The sequence below is a fragment of the Alosa sapidissima genome, chromosome 6 (genome assembly GCF_018492685.1).
Source record: "Alosa sapidissima isolate fAloSap1 chromosome 6, fAloSap1.pri, whole genome shotgun sequence".
Classification (NCBI taxonomy): Eukaryota; Metazoa; Chordata; class Actinopteri; order Clupeiformes; family Clupeidae; genus Alosa; species Alosa sapidissima.
Genome location: NC_055962.1, coordinates 11,679,146 through 11,698,160, shown reverse-complemented (window position 1 = coordinate 11,698,160; position 19,015 = coordinate 11,679,146). Strand labels below are relative to the sequence as shown.

Genomic DNA, 19,015 nt, shown 5'->3' with positions numbered 1-19,015 from the left:
AAAGGCAGGGTGGGGAGTGAAGCCTTTCAGCTAGCTGGAACCTATAGTGGAGATTTAAGGATGCTTTATTGTGTAGAGAAAAAAAGTATGATTTCCAGCCTCGTAAATAACAGGTATGTCAAAGATACTAAAATCAGAGTGATGATTCATGTCTCTCAGACATCAGCTATAGTATAAGGTCTGGAAGCAGGATGAGCCACAAAGCCTCTCAGTAGCTAGAACCTATAGCAAAGGTGGTGGGGTTCTATTTTCTTGGCTAAGAACCTGCATGGTTGTATATAATTTAGCTGTCAGGACACATCGACTCAGACAGAGGAATAAGTTCTCAAGTTTATCATGTTTATTGATCTACAAGGAAGTTGTAGGCCCAAGGCTCAGCAAACACACAGGGAACAGTTTTAGAGGAAAGCAGGCAAAAGGTCCAAAGCACAAAAGATCTGATCATGAATTCAAGTAAAAGGCAGTCTAAACAAACTAACCAACTTAACCGGAGTATCCAGCAAACACAGGAGCTGACGCGGGATGTCAGGAGCACAGAGCCAGAGTTCTTTGTGTCATACGACGCCAGACACTGAGTACTGGGAAAGGGAGGTAAAAATAGGGCTCGAGTCCAGTGAAACACAGGTGTAGCGAATTCAGTAATTAGGGGAAAGTGAACGGGCGACATGAGCTGTGAGGGACTGATTGATTGGCGTGGCTGAGGGATTTGTGGTGCCTGAAGATGAGTGCCTGAAGATGAGTGAGTGGGAGTGGCTTCAGGGGAACCTGGCATGGCTGTGACATTTACCCCCCCCCCACTCCATGAGTAGAGGGCCTGGTCGACTGGGATGGGAGCGATGGAACTCGGCGAGCATTGAGGGGTCCAGGATGATGTTCCGGCTGACCCAGGAGCACCCTCGGGCCAGTATCCCTCCCAGAATGAGATACTCCAGACGGCCCCTGCAACGCGAGTTGAGAATATTCTTGATGGCATAGACCGCCCTCGTCCAGGAGAAGTGGCACTGGGGGTTCTGCCACAGCACCAGGTTCTGTGGAGGAAGGAGAATGGGGTAAGTGATAAGGTTTTAAGAGAGACCCATGAAAAGTTGGGTGGATCCTGTAGCTAGTGGGGAGCTGGAGTCGATATGTGATAGGATTAATCTTGTGAATGATAGTGAAGGGACCTAGGAATCTAGGTATTCAGGCGTAGCTGACTGCCAGGCATCAGCATGGTGGCGGTGGATGGCTCGCTGAAGGTGATTGTGAGCTTGACTCCACACACACTCACTTTCTCGAAACAAGACATTAACTGCAGGAACTTCAGAGGGCTCCCCAGACCAGGGGAAGAGTGTTGGCTGGTGGCCGAGTATGCACTGAAAAGGGGTTAGACCAGTGGAAGGCTGGAGTAGGTGAGTTCTGTGCGTACTCGCCCCACAGTAGGAACTGACACCAGGTGTCTTTGTGGTGGTGACAGTAGGTATGTAGGACATGGCTCACCTTGGATTTTCCGTTTTGTTTGGCCATTGGTTTGGGGATGGTAACGGTAACCTGAAGTCGAACTCATGGTCACGCCCATCAGATGGAGGAAGGCTCTCCAGAAGCGAGAGATAAACTGAGACCCTCTGTCTGATACGATGGTATTCCAAAGTTTCGGAAAACATGTGTAGACAGAGCTTCTGCCATCTCAGCAGCAGTCGGGAGACCTCCAAGAGGTATAAGCTGACAGGCTTTGGAGAACCGGTCAACGATTACTAGGAGACAGGTATTGCCACTAGAGGAGGGAAGATCTGTTACAAAATCAACTCCAAGGTGTGACCATAGTCTTCTAGGAATGAGTAAGGGTACAGTCTTGGCTATGGCGCAATCTGCACAGCCAACTACAAACCTCCATACATCTCTTGCTAAGCCAGGCCACCAGTAGCAGTCACAAAGGAGTGAGAGGGTGGAACTAACTCCAGGGTGTCCAGTACCAGGAGATGAGTATGCGGTAGTAAGGAGCTGGGTATGGAGGCAGCAAGGTACGTATGTGCAATGAGCTGGGGTGTGAGGGGGTGCATGGACTCTGTGGCTGAGGCAATCTGGTCATCAATGGCCCATTGGATGGGGCTCACAACCACCCCAGCAGGGAGGATGGTCTCAGGCTGCTCACACTTATCTGGGTGGTAAATGCGAGACACTGCAATTACGAGATAACTGATGGAAATGGACATGCCACCTAGCTTGGCGAGGGTTGAAACGTCTGGCTTCTTTGAGGTACTGGAGATTGTTGGAATGGATGTTTCCAACAATCTCCAGTACACTCTAGCCAGTGACGCCACTCCTCAAGGGCTAGCTTGATGGCCAGCAGTTCTCGGTTGCCAATCATAATTGTACTCCGCTTGACTCAGTTCCCTAGAAAAATAAGCACAAGGGTGAAGGCATGGAGGACCTACTCCTGAGGTGGAGGCATCAACCTCTACAATGAACTCCCAGTTGGGGTCTCGATGGCAGAGGCCCGGCGCCGATGTGAAGGCCTCCTTGAGTGTCTGGGAGGCTTTCGGGTTCCAGGAGAGGGCCTTGGGTTTCTTACAAAGCATGGAGGTTAGAGGTGCAGAGATCTGGCTGAAGTTGCAAATGAACCTCTTCTAAAAATGGGCAAAGCCAAGGAAGTGTTGTCGTTCCTTGATTGACTGAGATTGGACATGACAGCACTGATCTCACCTTTCCATTATCTTTTGCTACTCCCTGGGAGTTGATGTTATAGCCTAAGAACTGACAAGTGGTTTGGTGAAATGTACACTTCTCAGCCTTCAAGAAGAGGTGGAACTTGCGCAATCTTGCAAAAGCCAGGGAGACGTGCCTGATATGATCTGTGAGATTAGATGAATAAATTAAAATGTTATCGATGAAGATTATGACAAACTGGTTGAGGTAGTCTCTGAACATTTTATTCATGAAGTATTGAAATACAGAGGGTGAGTTAAACAGTCCGTATGGCATCATTAAGTACTCATAGTTTCCAGTAGGAGTCACAAAAGCAGTTTTCCATTCATCCCCCTGACGGATATGAACCAGGTTATAGGCGCTCCGAAGATCAAGCTTAGAGAACGCTGAAGCACCACATATCTGTTCCAGTGCAGCAGGGACAAGTGGCAGAGGATAACAGAATTCCATTGTAATCTGATTGAGGGCACGGTAATCGATGCATGGCCTAATCCCACCATCTTTCTTGGCCACAAAAAAGAAAGAAGAAGCAGCTGGAGACTTAGAGGGGCAGATATAACCTAGGTTCGGGGCTTCCTCTATGTTTTTTTTTCATTGCCTCTTGTTCAGGCAAAGAGAGTGGATAGACTTCCCCATGTGGTAAAGGCTGTCTGGGTATTAAGTCAATAGCACAATCCCATGGTCTATGTGGGGGCAGTTAAGCTGCACGTTGTGGACAGAACACATCACTAAAGCCTATATACTCAGGAGGAATGTTGAATGGACGACTCTGCTCAGGGCTCTTAATCGACATGGCCTTAAGGGCAATTAAAGGTTGGGTGTTACGGATAAGTGGGAGCTCAGGAAAGCCGGACTCTAGGCAACGAAGAACGACCAGGAGAGTGTGGGTGAAAGGCCGCCCCAGAATTAAATCCGCAGTAGATTCCTCAATAATAAAAAATGATATGGACTCCACATGCAATATTCGTACTTGCACTTCTAGGCTCTTAGCCAGAGGTGTTGGCAAAGGGCAGGGTTGTGCACAATTCAAATTGCAATTCTATTTCCCGTTTGCTACCTCAATTGAAATGCAAGTCAAATTCAAGAATTGAATTGGAATTTAAGAGCCCGTTTCAATTAAATTCTGGAATTTTGCACAAGCCTGGCAGAGGGAGCCCGAGATGAAGTTCCCTGCAGATCCAGAGTCAATCAGAGCACAGACCGAGTGGGGAAGCACCGAATTCATCAGGGTCACAGGCATTGTAAGAGGCTTCAAATGAACACTAGGAGTACAGACCGTACTCACCATCAGCTGAGGTGGTCTGGTGGCACATTGGGTGATGAGGTGGTCAGAGCCAGCATAGTATAGGCATAAACCCTGGGCCAGGTGTCTTTGGCGCTCCACTGGAGTGAGCCACATAGTATCCACTTGCATAGGTTCTCCTAAAAACCCAGAGGCAGCACTCGTGTTGGGCAAAGAACAGCCTGATGAAGGAATGAATTGCAGCTCCTAAAGGCAACTCTCCCGCCGGTGGGCCACTGGAATTGGCAGCTGTATGAAACACTCTGGGACCATCGTGTCCTTGTAGGAGGCGAGCTTCAGACACAAGGAGGGCTCCAGCCCTTGTCTGAAGGTGGTGATAAGGGCAGTCTCATTCCAGCCACTGGTTGGAGCCAGAGTGCGGAACTGGAGGGCATACTCAGGGACTGATTGCTTCCATTGTCTTAGTACATGTGTAACCCCTTCTTAACGGGTGTGTGCATAGGCACTAGTTACAATACATAACACAACACATGGCGCTAACAGGATCCTTAAGGTCTCAGCGGTGGAATGGTGAGCTGGCTGAGATTCCTGAATACCAGTAGGCTAACAATTAAGTACAATCAAAGAATTAAATAGCGCGGTGCCTCCACTGTAAAAATACTACACTTACCTTATAGCTCGTGTATAGTGTGTTCCTACAGAATTTAAATAATCAATGTGAAAATAATAATACTAGTGGTGAATGTAGTTAAATGAAATGACCAATACACCCTGTAAATAATCTAATATAACAATACAACATTTATTCACTAATAATAATAATAATAGGAATGACCTTTATAATAAACTTCAATGTGAAGCAACAAGGAATCAACACCCTGACAAATATACAAGCGTTAGCGAGTGAACAATTCACTCTGAGTGGAACAGGTTGAACCCGAACGTTAACGTTCAGACAGTAAGGCTAAATACACTGTTAGCTTAAGCTAAACAGTTCCCAGTGTGAAAGACAGACAACAATACAATATACATATCATTCAATCACAACAATATACAAATCACAAAATAGTATCATATATCATATGATGCAATAACCCAACCCAAGCGCTGGCCGTTGGAGCTCGTTGGTGCACTGAAGCAAAGTCAGCTCCATCCGACTCGCCGGTCGCTCGTGGCGAAGACCGAGTGTGTGTATGTGTCAGTGTAAGTGTACTCACGAACGAACAGTTTCACTCCACTCAGCCAAACCGACGACCGTTGTCCAGGCGCAGACAGGAGGCAAGCAGCTGCCTTGAGCTAGCCAACGTAGCAGCGACACCAGCAGTAGCAGGGCGGTTGGTCCTCCGGTGGGCTCAGCACCGGCGGAGAAGCAGTCGTCCTCGGGGAGGTGTAGCTCCGGTGGGCCCAGCACTGGAGGTAACAGTCGTCCTTCAGAGGGTCGGGTAGCTCCGGTGGGTCCAGCACCGGAGGTATAAACGAGTTTGTCTCTGAAGGAAAACTGCAACAAGAGCTAGAGTAGCTAGTAGCTAACGACCTGTAGCACTAGCAAAACAGTAAGCTCAAGTTGAACAACAACCCGACGAGAGACACGAAGTCAGTCCACTCCAAACCGATCACAATGAACGTGACCCACTCGCACAGTTCACTGTTCGTGGGCCGGGGTACATAAAAGCACCGCTAAGTCGCCACTGACAGGCGGAGCAGGAGAAACAGTGACCTCTCTTCACTCCGGGCAGACTGGAACTCCTGAGCCTTCCCCTCTCTGGGGGGAAGTTTCGCGGGTATAAACAAATAACAAATAATCATTGGTGGAGTATAAATTTCAAATAAAAGCAAAACAGACAAAGACATTTGATTGGTTCACACACAGAATGTAGTAAATCACAATAGTAAGTAAGTTACAAAGCATTCTGGTACATGGAGTAAATACAGTACAGGATATTAAATTGTCAGCTTTTACAGGTGCTTACACTTGTAACTGGGCCCGAGCAGAAGAGTCTCCCTCTGGTTGTCCAAAAACTTCTCGAAAATGAGTCAAAAAGTTGTCCACAGTAGCAGTTGTGGGACCATCAAGACTCCAAATACCTTCGGCCCATTGGAGAGCACGACCAGTGAGCAGAAAAATTATATACACTATCCGTGATCGCTCTGTAGGGAATCTGTTAGTCTGCATCTCCAGAGCTAGGGTGCATTGGAGGAGGACTCCCTTACATCCTTCTGGTGATCTGGAGTAGGGTCGGGTTTACCACGGGGCTTGAGGGCATTGCCACTGGATTGTGCACTTGTGTTGCCGTAGTGAGAGCCCTGTGGAACTCGTTGACCAGTTCCTGGAAAGGGGCTTCACACGGAGTAGTCATTGTGGGTCTGGCCTTCTGTCAGGACACACGGACTCAGACAGAGGAATAAGTTCTAAAGTTTATCAGGTTTAATGTAGGGGTGTGACTTTCGAAACCGACGTCTCGAATCAGTGTCGAGGCTTCGAAGCACAAGTGTTTCGAAACACTGCTTCGAAACGTGGTTCAAAACAGCCATGTCATGTGACCACTGCTTCGAAACATCGTTCAAAATCCCCATGTCATGTGACCAAAGTTAAGTGAACCTTCGGTGCATTTCACCGGTGTCGGCAGGCGTGCCCGCGTTCAATTAACAGTGTAGACTTTTCTTAAGCAATAACCATGATGGTGTAGTGGTTAGTGAGGGTGTTTTTTGCACGGTAGCCCAGGCTGCTCAAATGTGGTTCGATCCCCGTTTGATTTGTAAGGTATTGTTTCAGATCGTATCTGTTTATGTTTTCCTAGGGTCTTACTTCACCATTAACCACACTCTTTCAACTAAACTGTCAGAATGGTCAAAAATCGAGAGTTTTTATAAGAAGAAAGTGATTTAGAGAACACATAGTGGCAGCAATAAGATCATCTTTATTGTGACTTCATGTGGTCTCCCATCCAGTAATTGACCAAGGGCATGCTGCTTAGCTTTTGACAAAGACTGAACACAGGTAACACAGCGAGCCACACACTCTAAAGAATACATCTCCAATACGAAGCATTTGACAGATTTGTTTCACCCTAAACAGCTCTGAGGTGTCGGAATTGTTTCAAAGCTTCGGAACAATTCGGCACAATTGCTTCGAACGTTTCAGTGTTTCAAAAAGCCTCGCTTTGCCCATCCCTAGTTTAATGATCCACAAGGTTAAACAAAGAAGTTGTAGGCCCAAGGCTCAGCAAACACACAGGAAACACAGTTTTAAAGGAAAGCAGGCTAGAGGTCCAAAGCACATAAGATCCGATCATGAATTCAAGTAAAAGGCAGTCCAAACAAACTAACCAACTTAACTAGAGTATCTGGCAAACACGGGAGCTGACGTGGTATGTCAGGAGCACAGAGCCAGAGTTCTTTGTGTCATACTCTGATGAGGCCAGACACTGAGTACTGGGAAAGGGAGGTAAAAATAGGGCTCAAGTCCAGTGAAACAGCTGTAGGGAATTCAGTAATCAGGGGAAAGTGAACAGGAGACATGAGCTGTGAGGGACTGATTGATGGGCGTGGCTGAGGGATTTGTGGTGCCTGAAGGTGAGTGAGTGGGTGTGACTTCTGGGGAACCTGGCATGGTTGTGACAATAGCACCCCCAATAACCCTTTTTTTAAGAGTATACTGTGGAGAGAAGAGATTTCCAGCCTTGCTAAAAAACAGGTGCATCACAGATATTAAAAGCACAGTGAGGTTTCATGCTTTTCAGACAGCTATTGTACAAGTTGACAGTCAGGGTGAGGCTTGAAGCTTCTAAGGTAGCTAGAAACTACAGAAGACATGTACCCTGAACGTTCAAATCTGCAGAGAAGAGGAAAGGTTGTGGACCTGTGGATGGCAGGTATGTTAAAGATACTAAAGAAAGGGTGAGGTTCCATGCCTCTCAGACAGTAAGTTCTACAGTCAGGGTCCTCACCTACCAGGAACCTATAGCACAGATATAGTAAGAATTGTCTTTCAAACTGCCTAGGCATGCAATAGGCCAGCGCTACGACCATATCCGTATCCGGTCGGCAAAACGGCAAATAGGCTACAGTACATCCTTCTTCTTCGAAAGGAATGACTTAAGTGCATTGTGTTGCTCAACTTTCAGGTCTTATCCAGGTCCGCTCGCTGAGGCCGCCACTGCTCAGCTCACGCCCACCAGGGAGGAGCCAAGAGAGCGGGTTGAGCAAACACCACTCTCCGCTCAGAGAGCGCGGCCCTCTGTAGAGACAAGGCAAGCCGTAAATGAACTCTGCACTCGTAGCTGTGAGGGGCTGAGTGAAGCACAGGGTAGCCAGGTGCGGAGACTACTAGCAGCGTACACCAACATCTTCGCCGCAAGAGATGAGGACTGCACCCGAACGAGCCTGGTCCAACACGATATCAACACCGGAAATGCCCGGCCCATCCGACTTCAGCCTCATCGCTTACCGTTCGCCAAACGACAAGCAGCTGAAGAAAAGATCAAGGAAATGGCCGCGGCAGGAGTGATAGAGCCAAGCAGTAGTCCCTGGGCTGCGCCGGCTGTACTCGTCCGGAAGAAGGACGGCTCGTGGCGGTTCTGTGTTGACTACAGGCGCCTCAACCAGGTAACCCGGAAAGACTCCTACCCGCTCCCCCGCAGGAGCTACTGGCAGATTGGACTTACGCAGTGGCTACTGGCAGATTGAGCTAGCCCCGGAAGCTCGGCCGAAGACAGCGTTTACCATCGGGCAAGGGCTGTGGCAGTTCCGGGTACTTCCGTTCGGCCTATGCAACGGGCCAGCGAACTTTGAGTGGCTGATGGAGCGTTTCCTGGCGGGCATTCCACGAACATGCTGCGTGGTTTACCTGGACGACATCCTGTGTCATGCAACAGACTTCACCGGTGCCATAGGACATCTGGAAAAGGTGTTCGACGCCATACGGGGTGCTGGGCTCAAACTGCACCCGAAAAAGTGCCACCTGTTCCGGAGGCAAACCGGATTCCTGGGCCATGTCGTGGGGGCCGCCGGAGTGGCCACCGACCCAGCTAAGGTGGAGACGGTGAGACGTTGGCCTGTTCCGCGCGATGGTGCTGAGCTGCGGAGCTTCCTGGGCCTGGCGTCATATTACTGGCGTTTCATCCGGGACTTTCCTACAGTCGCCAGCCCGCTGCATCGTTTGACGCACAAAGGCCAGTTCTTCGTGTGGACGGACGCGAGAGTGCGACGCGACATTCTGGCGGCTGCGGAGGGCGCTATGTGAGGCCTCAGTGCTCGCTTTCCCTGACCCTCAACTGCCGTTCATCCTGGACACCGACGCCAGCGACGTGGGCGTCGGCGCCGTCCTCTCTCAAACAGGCGAGCAGGTGGTCACATACTTCAGCCGCTCACTGGCCCGAGCGGAGAAGAATTACTGCGTGACCCGCAGAGAACTGTTGGCTGTGGTGGTGGCAGTGCGCCATTTCCGAACCTACCTCTACGGCAAACGGTTCCTGCTGAGAACGGACCATGCATCGCTCACCTGGCTGCTGAACTTCAAAGAACCAGAGGGCCAGCTGGCTCGCTGGCTGGAGGCGCTCCAGGACTACGACATGGAGATTCGACACCGGGCGGGTCGCCTTCACGGTAACGCGGACGCCCTGTCCAGGTCCGTGTGCAGCAGACCAGTGCCAGCACTGCCACCGGAGGGAGGAGAGGAGCCTGGCCGCGGCTCAATCGGAGCCCGCTCGTCGGCTACAGGCTGCATCACCGCTGGCAGAGAGAGAGAGAGTCGCTTTTTTCAATGCTCACCAGCGTCGCGCCAATGAGAGGGTCAACGCTCACCAACAGCACGCCAGTGAGGGGGCCAACGCTCGGCAGCAGCACGCCAGCGAGAGACTCAACGCTCGCCAGCGCTGCGCCATCAAGAGGGCCACCGCTCGCCAGCTTCACGCCAGCGAGAGAGTCAACGCTCGCCAGCAGCACCCCGAGGTCGTCTCGCTGCCTTCCGCTACCAGCTACAGTGATCGAGAGACCGGAGACAGCGCACCGCAGCCCAACGCCACAACGCAACACTGCAGAGCGGCAGCTGGGGCCATGGACGCGCAGTCGCCGGTGGATGTGATGTCAAGGGAGGAGATCCGAAAGGCGCAATCGGAGGACGCCACACTCGGCCGAGTGTGGTCATGGATCGAAGGCGGTCAGCGACCGCCATGGACTGATGTATCAGCACTCGATCCAGAGACCAAAGCGATTTATTCACAGTGGCCGGGAATAGTAGCACGTCAAGGACTGTTGTATAGACACTGGCGAGCTCCTGATAGACAATCTGACATTTTCCAGTTGCTGGTTCCTGCTGGATTACGAGCCCGTGTACTGGAACAGGTACATGGGGCAGTGGGGGCGGCTCATTTCGGCATTGCAAAAACTCTTTGTCGGCTGAGAAGCCACTTCTATTGGCCGGGATGCAGGCTGGACGTTGAACTGCATGTTCACTGCTGTGACGCCTGCACAGCGAAGAAGGGCCCCACGCGACGCCCGCACGCTCCGCTGCAGCAATACGCAGTCGGGGCTCCCATGGAGCGGGTAGCCGTCGATATCATGGGCCCACTGCCAGTCACAGAGCGGGGAAATCGCTACGTGCTCGTAGCTATGGACTATTTCATTAAGTGGCCGGAGGCGTATGCAGTGCCAGATCAGAGCGCCCAGACGACAGCGGACAGACTGGTCACTGAGATGTTCTGCCGGTTCGGGGGACCGGAAGAGCTCCACAGCGACCAAGGGCGGAATTTCGAGGCGGAGGTGTTTGCTGAGGTTTGCCAGCGCATGGGCATCCGGAAAACGAGAGTGACACTTCTGTATCCACAAAGCGAAGGGCTAGTGGAACGGTTTAATCGGACGCTAGCAGTGCAGCTGGCCATATTGGCCGACCGCCGACAAAAGGACTGGGACTTACACTTGCCCCTGGTGCTCTGGGCATATCGCACAGCGGTGCAAGAGTCAACGAAATGCACACAGGCAGCTCTGATGTTCGGGCGAGAGCTACGCACGTCGGTGGACTTGGTGTTCGGCTCGCCTCCGGAAGCGGAGATTGGAGGTAAGCCAGGGCTGGAATACTACAAGCAGCTACGCGAGAGACTGAAAGGAGTACACGAGTTGGCCAGGCAGGCTATGAGTGAAGCTGGAATACGTCAAAAGCGAGCTTACGATACGCGCTGTGGCGGCCAGGAGTTCCAAACCGGCGATAAAGTTTGGGTGTACTGCCCAGAGAGAAAGAAAGGCATTTCCCCGAAACTCACTAGCCAGTGGGTCGGGCCGTGCGTCTTAGAGAAGCTGTCTGACGTGGTCTATCGTGTGAGACTGATTAAGCGTCGGAGAGTTGTGGCTCTCCACCATGATCGACTGGCCCCGTATCGACCCCTGGCCTCAGCTGAGGGTCGTGGAGACTGGGACACTGATTCTGTGGACCTTGGTGACAATGGAGCTGTGGCTCTAAGACCAGTCACCGTGCAGCCGTCCCCGGAAGTCACCGCCGCGACAGCGGGGCGCCCACAACGCCAGCGTCGCGTCCCAGCCAGGCTCATGGACTGACGTAGGGTAAGACTAATGTTGGTTTTAGTATGAGTAATTGTGTTTACCTTGACATGTATGTGTTAGCTGGTATAGTCTTTCTTTATGTTGTACCTCATGTGTTTATCCCCTGTATTGTATGTGACTACCCTGTTTGTGTATCGATTTGTGTGATTTATAAGTTGTGAATAACGCAAATTTACACTGACACACACACTCACACGCCACAAGCGACCAGTGATTGGGACAGGCATCTGAGATTTGTCAACTTCTATTTTGTGGTTTCATGCCTCTGCCTCTGAGGTTTCATGCCTCTCAGACAGCAGATATGGTACAAGTTAGTCAGGGTGAGGCTTGAAGTCTCTCAGGTAGATAGAACCTACAGTAGAGATATACCTTAACATTTAACTCTGTAGAAGAGGAAAGGTTGCGGACCTGTTAGACGGCAGATATTTTAACTCATTGAATGCCAAGCTGTTTTCGGAAGCTTTGTCCTATAGTGCCAGCAATCTAGACCATTGTTGATGATTTTTGTACAGCCACAGCACATTCTGTGTTATAGCTATGCACACATACAATGGCTCGTTTGAAAGGTGAGACTTTAAGCTCTCAGTGGGTGCAAACCGTGTATTTCTACACGCCTCTGTTCCTGAGAAATCCCAAGCTAAACAGTGGCTAGTTTTCATCAAAATCGCAGTTTTTTTTCTAGAAATGGAGATATAACGTGAAATATGAAGTGTTGCCTGTAAAGTTTCCGGGAAGTGACCTGGCGAAACTGCCACCTAGTGATAGACCCACGAAAATGGCCTGGTTTTGAGCTGACGTGCATGAGTCACTGATTCGACCCAAAGCGGCAACCGAGTAATGATAAAATGTCCAGATTGTGCGTTTTCATGAGTTTTCGATCGTCATATATTTCATTTCCATTCATCACAGAGTTCCCAAAATCACATATAATGTGTGTTAGAGTGTCTAGTTTCGTAATAATAATAAAAAAAAAGCTAAAAACGTAATATTAAGTTTTTGGCACTCAATGAGTTAAAGACACTAAAGAAAGGGAAGCTGGGTTATCAGGATGCTGGACCGGTGACAGAGCACAGACCCACTCCCTTTTCAACAACTTCATTCTCTGAGGAACTTCTTTCTGCCTCAGGAGGAGGACTTGACTATGTCCATTGCTGGGCCCACTGAACGACCACAACCACCGGAGACTGTTTACTACCCGCTGCATTGGCTAGCGAGGTTGCCGGGCAACGCTTCCAGTCCTCTGGACTGCATGGAGTCTCCCATTTGTGTAATTGATAAGTCGTTAATAACGCAAATTTACACAGACACACACACACACACGGTTTTCACCACAAGGGACCGGTGACTGGCATCTGTGATTTGTCAACTTCTATTTTGTTTGTTCAAGCACACAGGTATTATATATTTTAGCTGAGTAATACCTGCTATAATACTTGCAAACACCTTAGAGAGTACAGTATATTACAGATACTAAAGAAAGGGTAAGGTTCATGCTTCTCAGACAGCAGGTAGGCTACTGTATGTTACAAGTTCAACAGTCTACTCCTCAGTGAGGAGCGAAGCCTCACAGCTAGCTAGAACCTATACTGCAGATGTAGTCAGGATGTTCAACTATGTAGAGAAGAGGTATGATTGCCAGCCTAGTCAATACCAGGTATCCCAAAGATACTATAAAAGCAGAGGGAGGTTTCATGCCTCTCAAACAGCAGTTATGGTACAAGTTCCAAAGGCAGGGTGAGGAGCGAAGCCTCTCAGCTAGCTAGAACCTATACCGCAGATGTAGTCAGGATGTTTTACTGTGTAGAGAAAAAGTATGATTTCCAGCCTTGTAAATAACAGGTGAGTCAGAGATATTGCAACCAGAAGGAGGTGTCATGCCTTTCAGACAGCAGGTATGGTACAAGTTCTAATAAAGTAGGCTAGTTGGGAGCAGAACTTTTAAGGCAAGCGTTAGAGACTTGAATTTGATGCGGGCGGCCATAGGTAGCCTAGTCAGTAGGTGATGTAACGTAAACCACGATAAAAATGTTGATAATAACAATTACTGTTTGCATTTCAAATATCTTAATTATCACGTTGGTTGGATTACCACAGTGTAGAAACTGTGTATTTAATCCTGCGCAGGATTAAAGCTGTGCAGCCTGCAACGTGCATTTCTTGTAGTTGGAATCATGGCGGAAGAGCGCTCAGGACATTTATCAGTCCTCTAAGAGGACTAAATCTGAAGTATGGGAATATTTTGGTTATTATAAGAATGCCGACGAGAAACAGTTGATTGAAGTTAGTTATCCTGTCAGCAGAACGTGCAGGAAAAAAGTTGCTGCTAAAGGCAGCAATACGTAAACTCTCCGTGACCATCACCCACAATTTTATAGCCAATGGTTAATGGCCAATGCATGGTAAGTTAATGTTAATGTTTTAGCTCAAATGCATGGTGTGGGGACTTCGGGTTGCGGGAGAATGCAATGATCCGTTTGTCTAACTTGTTAGTAACTTGTCAATAAAGTAAACAGAAGCCTTCGACATTATCTACCGAAAATGCACATTTTCATGGAGCTAATCGGGACACTTTTTCTTAAAGCCCGTGTTGCAGGTTAACCACCACTGTTGATTAATGGGTACATAAAGCACTCAATATACGTATATCATTTTTAAAAATGTCTCCAAATGTTGTTAAATGCCAGTTTTCTGTTGTTTTTAGCATTAGCGTTTTTTTTTTTTCATTTTCATTTCATTTTTTACGCAATTCGGTAATGACGTCACGTTGGGGGCTACATGATCTGCGCTTCATTAATTTCAATGCATTCCAATGGACATCGCGGTTACACTTTCAACATAAAGTTTGTATATTTACACTTCGAATTTCGTCACAGCATTTATATCACAGCTACGATCTACCAATGGTAATAACGTTGCCTGATATCAATTTAGTATTTTTTTCTGAATTTCGGGAGGTCTCGTTTTGGAGGGTATGTTTTACATTCATTCCTATGGGAAACGGTCGTGGTTACACTTTCAACATAAAGTTTGTATATTTACACTTCGAATTTCGATACAGCATTTATATGACAACTACCCTATGGTCTATGTGACGGCCAGACCAGCCACCGCACAGAGCAACGAAGAGGTGGCAAATGGTCAGTTCTCTTCTGTCATTTAGCCTACTCTCCACACACTCACGTAGTTAATTTAGTTGTCTTTGTTTATGCACATTTGAAATATTACCTGGTCACATTGTCATTCATTCATTAAATATTAAGTTATCCCGTATTATTCAGTTACAGTAACACACACCATCTAGGCTACAATACAAAACACACAACACGTTTACTTTCGTTTCACACTTTAAACTTTATTTAACGGTTAACACATTAAGTTACAGCTGGGTGCACACAGTTTGTATCTTATGTTTGAATCTACGTACACTTACATGTATTCTTTGAGTTATCTTAAGTTACCGTGACTGGTGAGAGGCCGGCGGCGAATACGTCTGGCTGGACTTCCGGATTCTGCTTCTGCGCAAAGGGCTTCCTGCGGCAATCATGTCGCGTTAAGAGTCCTCCGGAAGAGACCATCTCAGAGAAACGTCATGGGGAAAGAGGAAGATTAATTTGGTCTTATAAATTAAGTTATTCTGTTAACTATATTTTTTAAGATTATTTTCATTCAAGAAGTATTATTTACTTACCTTTATGCTTATTGTTGAACTGGCCGTAGTTGCTATGTTTGTTGTTTTCTAAATGTCAATTAGTTGTTGTCATCCCTTCTGTGTCTTGTTAGTCTAGCCGGCCGGCATATATGTTCCCCTGTCATCCCATTTAGTTAGGTCAGTCTTTTGTGTTCAGTTTGCGCATATGCTTTGAGTTATGTTCTGGTTGTCTGACCTCATAGGCCTATTATGTTATGTTAAGTTATCATTTTGGATATGATTTATCATATCTGTTTTTTGAAAAAAGGAAAAAAAAATAAATGTTTCATTTTTGAAACTGAAAAACCTGCGTCTCTTTAAGCCAGCCTGCTCGATCCCTCACATTTGGTGGCAGTGGTGGGATCGCCAGTAGGGGACGCAGATTTGCAATTTTTTCCCCCCATACTTTTTCCTCAATCCTCATCATTTTTTTCTGAGTCTAACCACCTCCAAGGATGCAACGTGGCAGAGGGCGTGGCACCCATCGTGAAACACCCATGAGGGCTTCGGATGATGGCAGTGTAGAAGATGCGGATGCCAAGAATCCAGGTGAACCATCTCTCGGGGATCTGGCCAGCATGCTGCGCCAACACATTGTGGCTCAGGAGGAACGGGAAGCTCAACGCACCCAAGAGTTGGTGGATCAAGACCGACGGTTCGAAGTCCTCCGACAACAATTTGGTCTATTGCGGCAGGATGTGGCAGGGCAACAGCCTCCGGCACCACGAGGGGGACCCCGAGGTGCGGCAGCACTGTTGGGCGTAGAGGACGACGACCTGGTAGGCGACTCGGATCCCAGTGGACCACCATCACGAGGTCCCCAACCAGGTGGGCACCGCTACTCTGAGCCCAGAATGGAGAAATTGTCTGACTCCGATGATGTGGAACATTTCCTGATCACTTTTGAAAGAGTGGCGGCTGCTTGCCAATGGTCGGAGGGCAGATTGGACGCTGCATCTTGTTCCCTTATTGACTGGAAAGGCTAGGAGCGCTTATGTCCATATGGATGGGGACGAGGCCCTGGAGTACGACCGTGTTAAAGCCGCTATTTTGAGGAAGTACAACATCAATCCTGAAACATATCGCCAGAAGTTTCGATCCCTTGACATTTAGTCAGAGGAGAGTCCGAAAGAACTTTATGTAAGACTTAAGGAGCTATATGGCAAATGGATCCAACCGAGAGGTAAAACAGTAAATGCAATTAATGAACTCATCATTCTTGAGCAATACTTGCGTATGCTGTCTCCTGAGTTACAGGTCTGGGTCAAGGAGCACAATCCAGAATCAGGCGCTGAGGCAGCAGAGCTGGCGGATGTCTTCGTGGCCGCAAGGAGTAAGAACCAGCCATGGGGGTACAACGCCTGGAGGACCTCCAGAGAGCCATTAAAGTCTCAAACCCGGCGGTATCCCCAGGGGTCTCGTAAGCCTTCCTCGCAGGAAGCATCTGCCTCCACAATAAACCAGGTTAGCAGAGTACCTGTCTGTTTTCAGTGTGGGGAGAAGGGCCATACAAAGCCGATGTGTCCTAGAAGAGCACCAAAGGTTAATCAAGTGTGCCATGTGCCTAGACCCCAGAACGGGTCCATTCAGATGGTTCAACAGATGCCTCATATGATTGCTGTGCAGGTGAACAACAAGGATTTTCAAGCACTTATTGATTCCGGAAGTGACCAGACCTTGGTGCACCAGCAATGCATTCCATATGATGTCATTCAATTTACGAATCATATTCCAGTGCGTTGTGTGCATGGAGACGAGAAACTAATCCCGACTGCTAATATATATCTCCAAGTGCAGGAACAGACCTACCACCTGACTGTGGGAGTTGCAGACAACCTCCCTTTCCCCGTGGTACTGGGCCGAGATCTGCCAGTACTGCCGGACCTGCTGCAGCAGAGGCAGACGTGCCATGTTGCGATGACCAGGTCCCAATCTAAGAAGGGTGAGGAGTCTCCTACGTGGGTGAATGCATTGCCTTTTTATGAGGCGGACTTAGAGAATCTACCCGGGAAGTCTCGGAAGCCACGCAGTCAGAAAAGGCAAGAGAGGTTCCAGCACACAGTCAACCAGCAGTCTTCGGAATCTCCTCCTGAAATAAGAGCTAAAGGCAAAATCGTATGAATATTATTATGAACGGTAGCCTAATGATGATGATAATAATAATTATTCCAGATGGTTGAGGGGCCTGGCTTTCTGAGGGTGATGAAGGTTGCCAAGCCTCATTACAAAGTGCCTTTTTTTTCTTTAAAAGACTGAAACACCAAAGATTCAGTCCAATGTACAATGCAGTCAAAGCTGATGTTAGGGAAAGTTTGGCTCAGGGTGAATTCCTTGCTCCAACTACTGACCTCTGGACCAGTGAAAGTGGGGCTGGCCTACCATACATCAGCTTTACAATTCATTATCTCACCCCAGACTGACAACTGGAATCACAATGCTTAGAAACCCAATTTTTCCCAGAAGATCACTCGGCTCAAAATATCAGTTTTTTGAGAAAATATTTTCGGATGAGTGGGTGATAAACAAGACAGATCTGGTCTCCATAACCACAGATAATGCAACCAACATGATCATGGCCTTTGAACAGTTCCCAGGCTTGGATGCTTCGGTCACAATTTGAACCTGGCCATCTCAAAGGCTGAAAAAATTCAGAGAGTTGGAACAGCAGTCATGCTGACATATACACAACTCTGCCAGTGCTTTGAACCTCTGAGCAAGTTTACAGATGCTCTTGGCTTAGAGACACGAATAACATTATCAGCCATTGAGCCCGTCCTTGACCACATCACTGGTGATGTCCTGGAGGAAAATGACAAGGATTACCAAGCAGATAATGAACAGGTAATGAGAGAAGACCTACACAAAAGGTACACAGAGAAGCCAAAGTGTGTCATACAGATGCCTTGTTTCATTGACCCCAGGTTCAAAACTAACTTTTTAGATGAGCCTCCGAATGCAGTAGCAGGAGGCTTTGAAGCTGACACCTGCACGAGTCAGGAACCACAAAGCGCCAGCAGTACCTCCACAGCAGCATCAGGAGGGAAATGCCTGGCTGGATTGCTAAAAAAGATAACCTCGACAAGGCACCTCAACTTCTATTTTGTTTGTTCAAGCACACAGGTATTAGATATTTTAGCCATGTAACACTTATAACTTTAAGCGGCTGACACACAAAACGCCAATACAGTTTGCGGGAGTCCATGGGCGTCACCCCCGAGGACATTTCTTAAATGCTGTTAAGCAAAGGCACAATTTTTGTGCACTTTCAGTCACCTACACTACGCCTAAATCACGCATGAACAGTTTACGTAACTCAGAAGGTTAATTGCGTTAACCCAAACTAAAAGGAAAAACACTTTGCTTTGTTTTTATAAACAGAAATTATATTTTGTGTTGACATCACACCGTTAACAAAAACGAGATATACTGTAGCCTATCCATCCAGAAACGCGCATTAGCCGACAGTAAGTGGATGCAGTGGTACTCAAACTTTGCCATAGGCTATCCTACACTGGTGTAAAAGGCGTGTATGGTATCATATTTTTTGTAAAGTTCTGCCAGGGATATTCTTAGGCCTATGAATGGTGTGCCTTCTCACAAAAGCATAGTCACTGGGCTCAGCTAGATGTAGCTTTCTCCTTCACCAACCTGTGAGCCTATGAGGCAGTCACGTCGTCAGTGGCACTCTCAGGTCCTTCTCATCTGCTGATACAGCAACATGAGTATTCCACTATAGCATTGCTCCTCATTGCCTTACTCCTTTCCTTTTCAGAATGTTCTTTCTATCCATAATCATAAGTCTTTCTTCAGTGAATTAGCAAGATACCATCAGAAGCCAACAATCCTAA

General features: G+C 48.0%; 1 protein-coding gene across 1 annotated transcript; it reads left to right on the top strand.

Annotated features, from left to right (window-relative positions):
• The first annotated feature begins 16,374 nt into the window (after positions 1-16,374).
• Positions 16,375-17,288, top strand: LOC121711501. Its single transcript, XM_042095149.1, has one exon. The coding sequence runs from the start codon at positions 16,404-16,406 to the stop codon at positions 17,286-17,288; it is 885 nt and encodes a 294-aa protein (XP_041951083.1). The 5' UTR covers positions 16,375-16,403.
• The last annotated feature ends 1,727 nt before the right edge of the window (positions 17,289-19,015 follow it).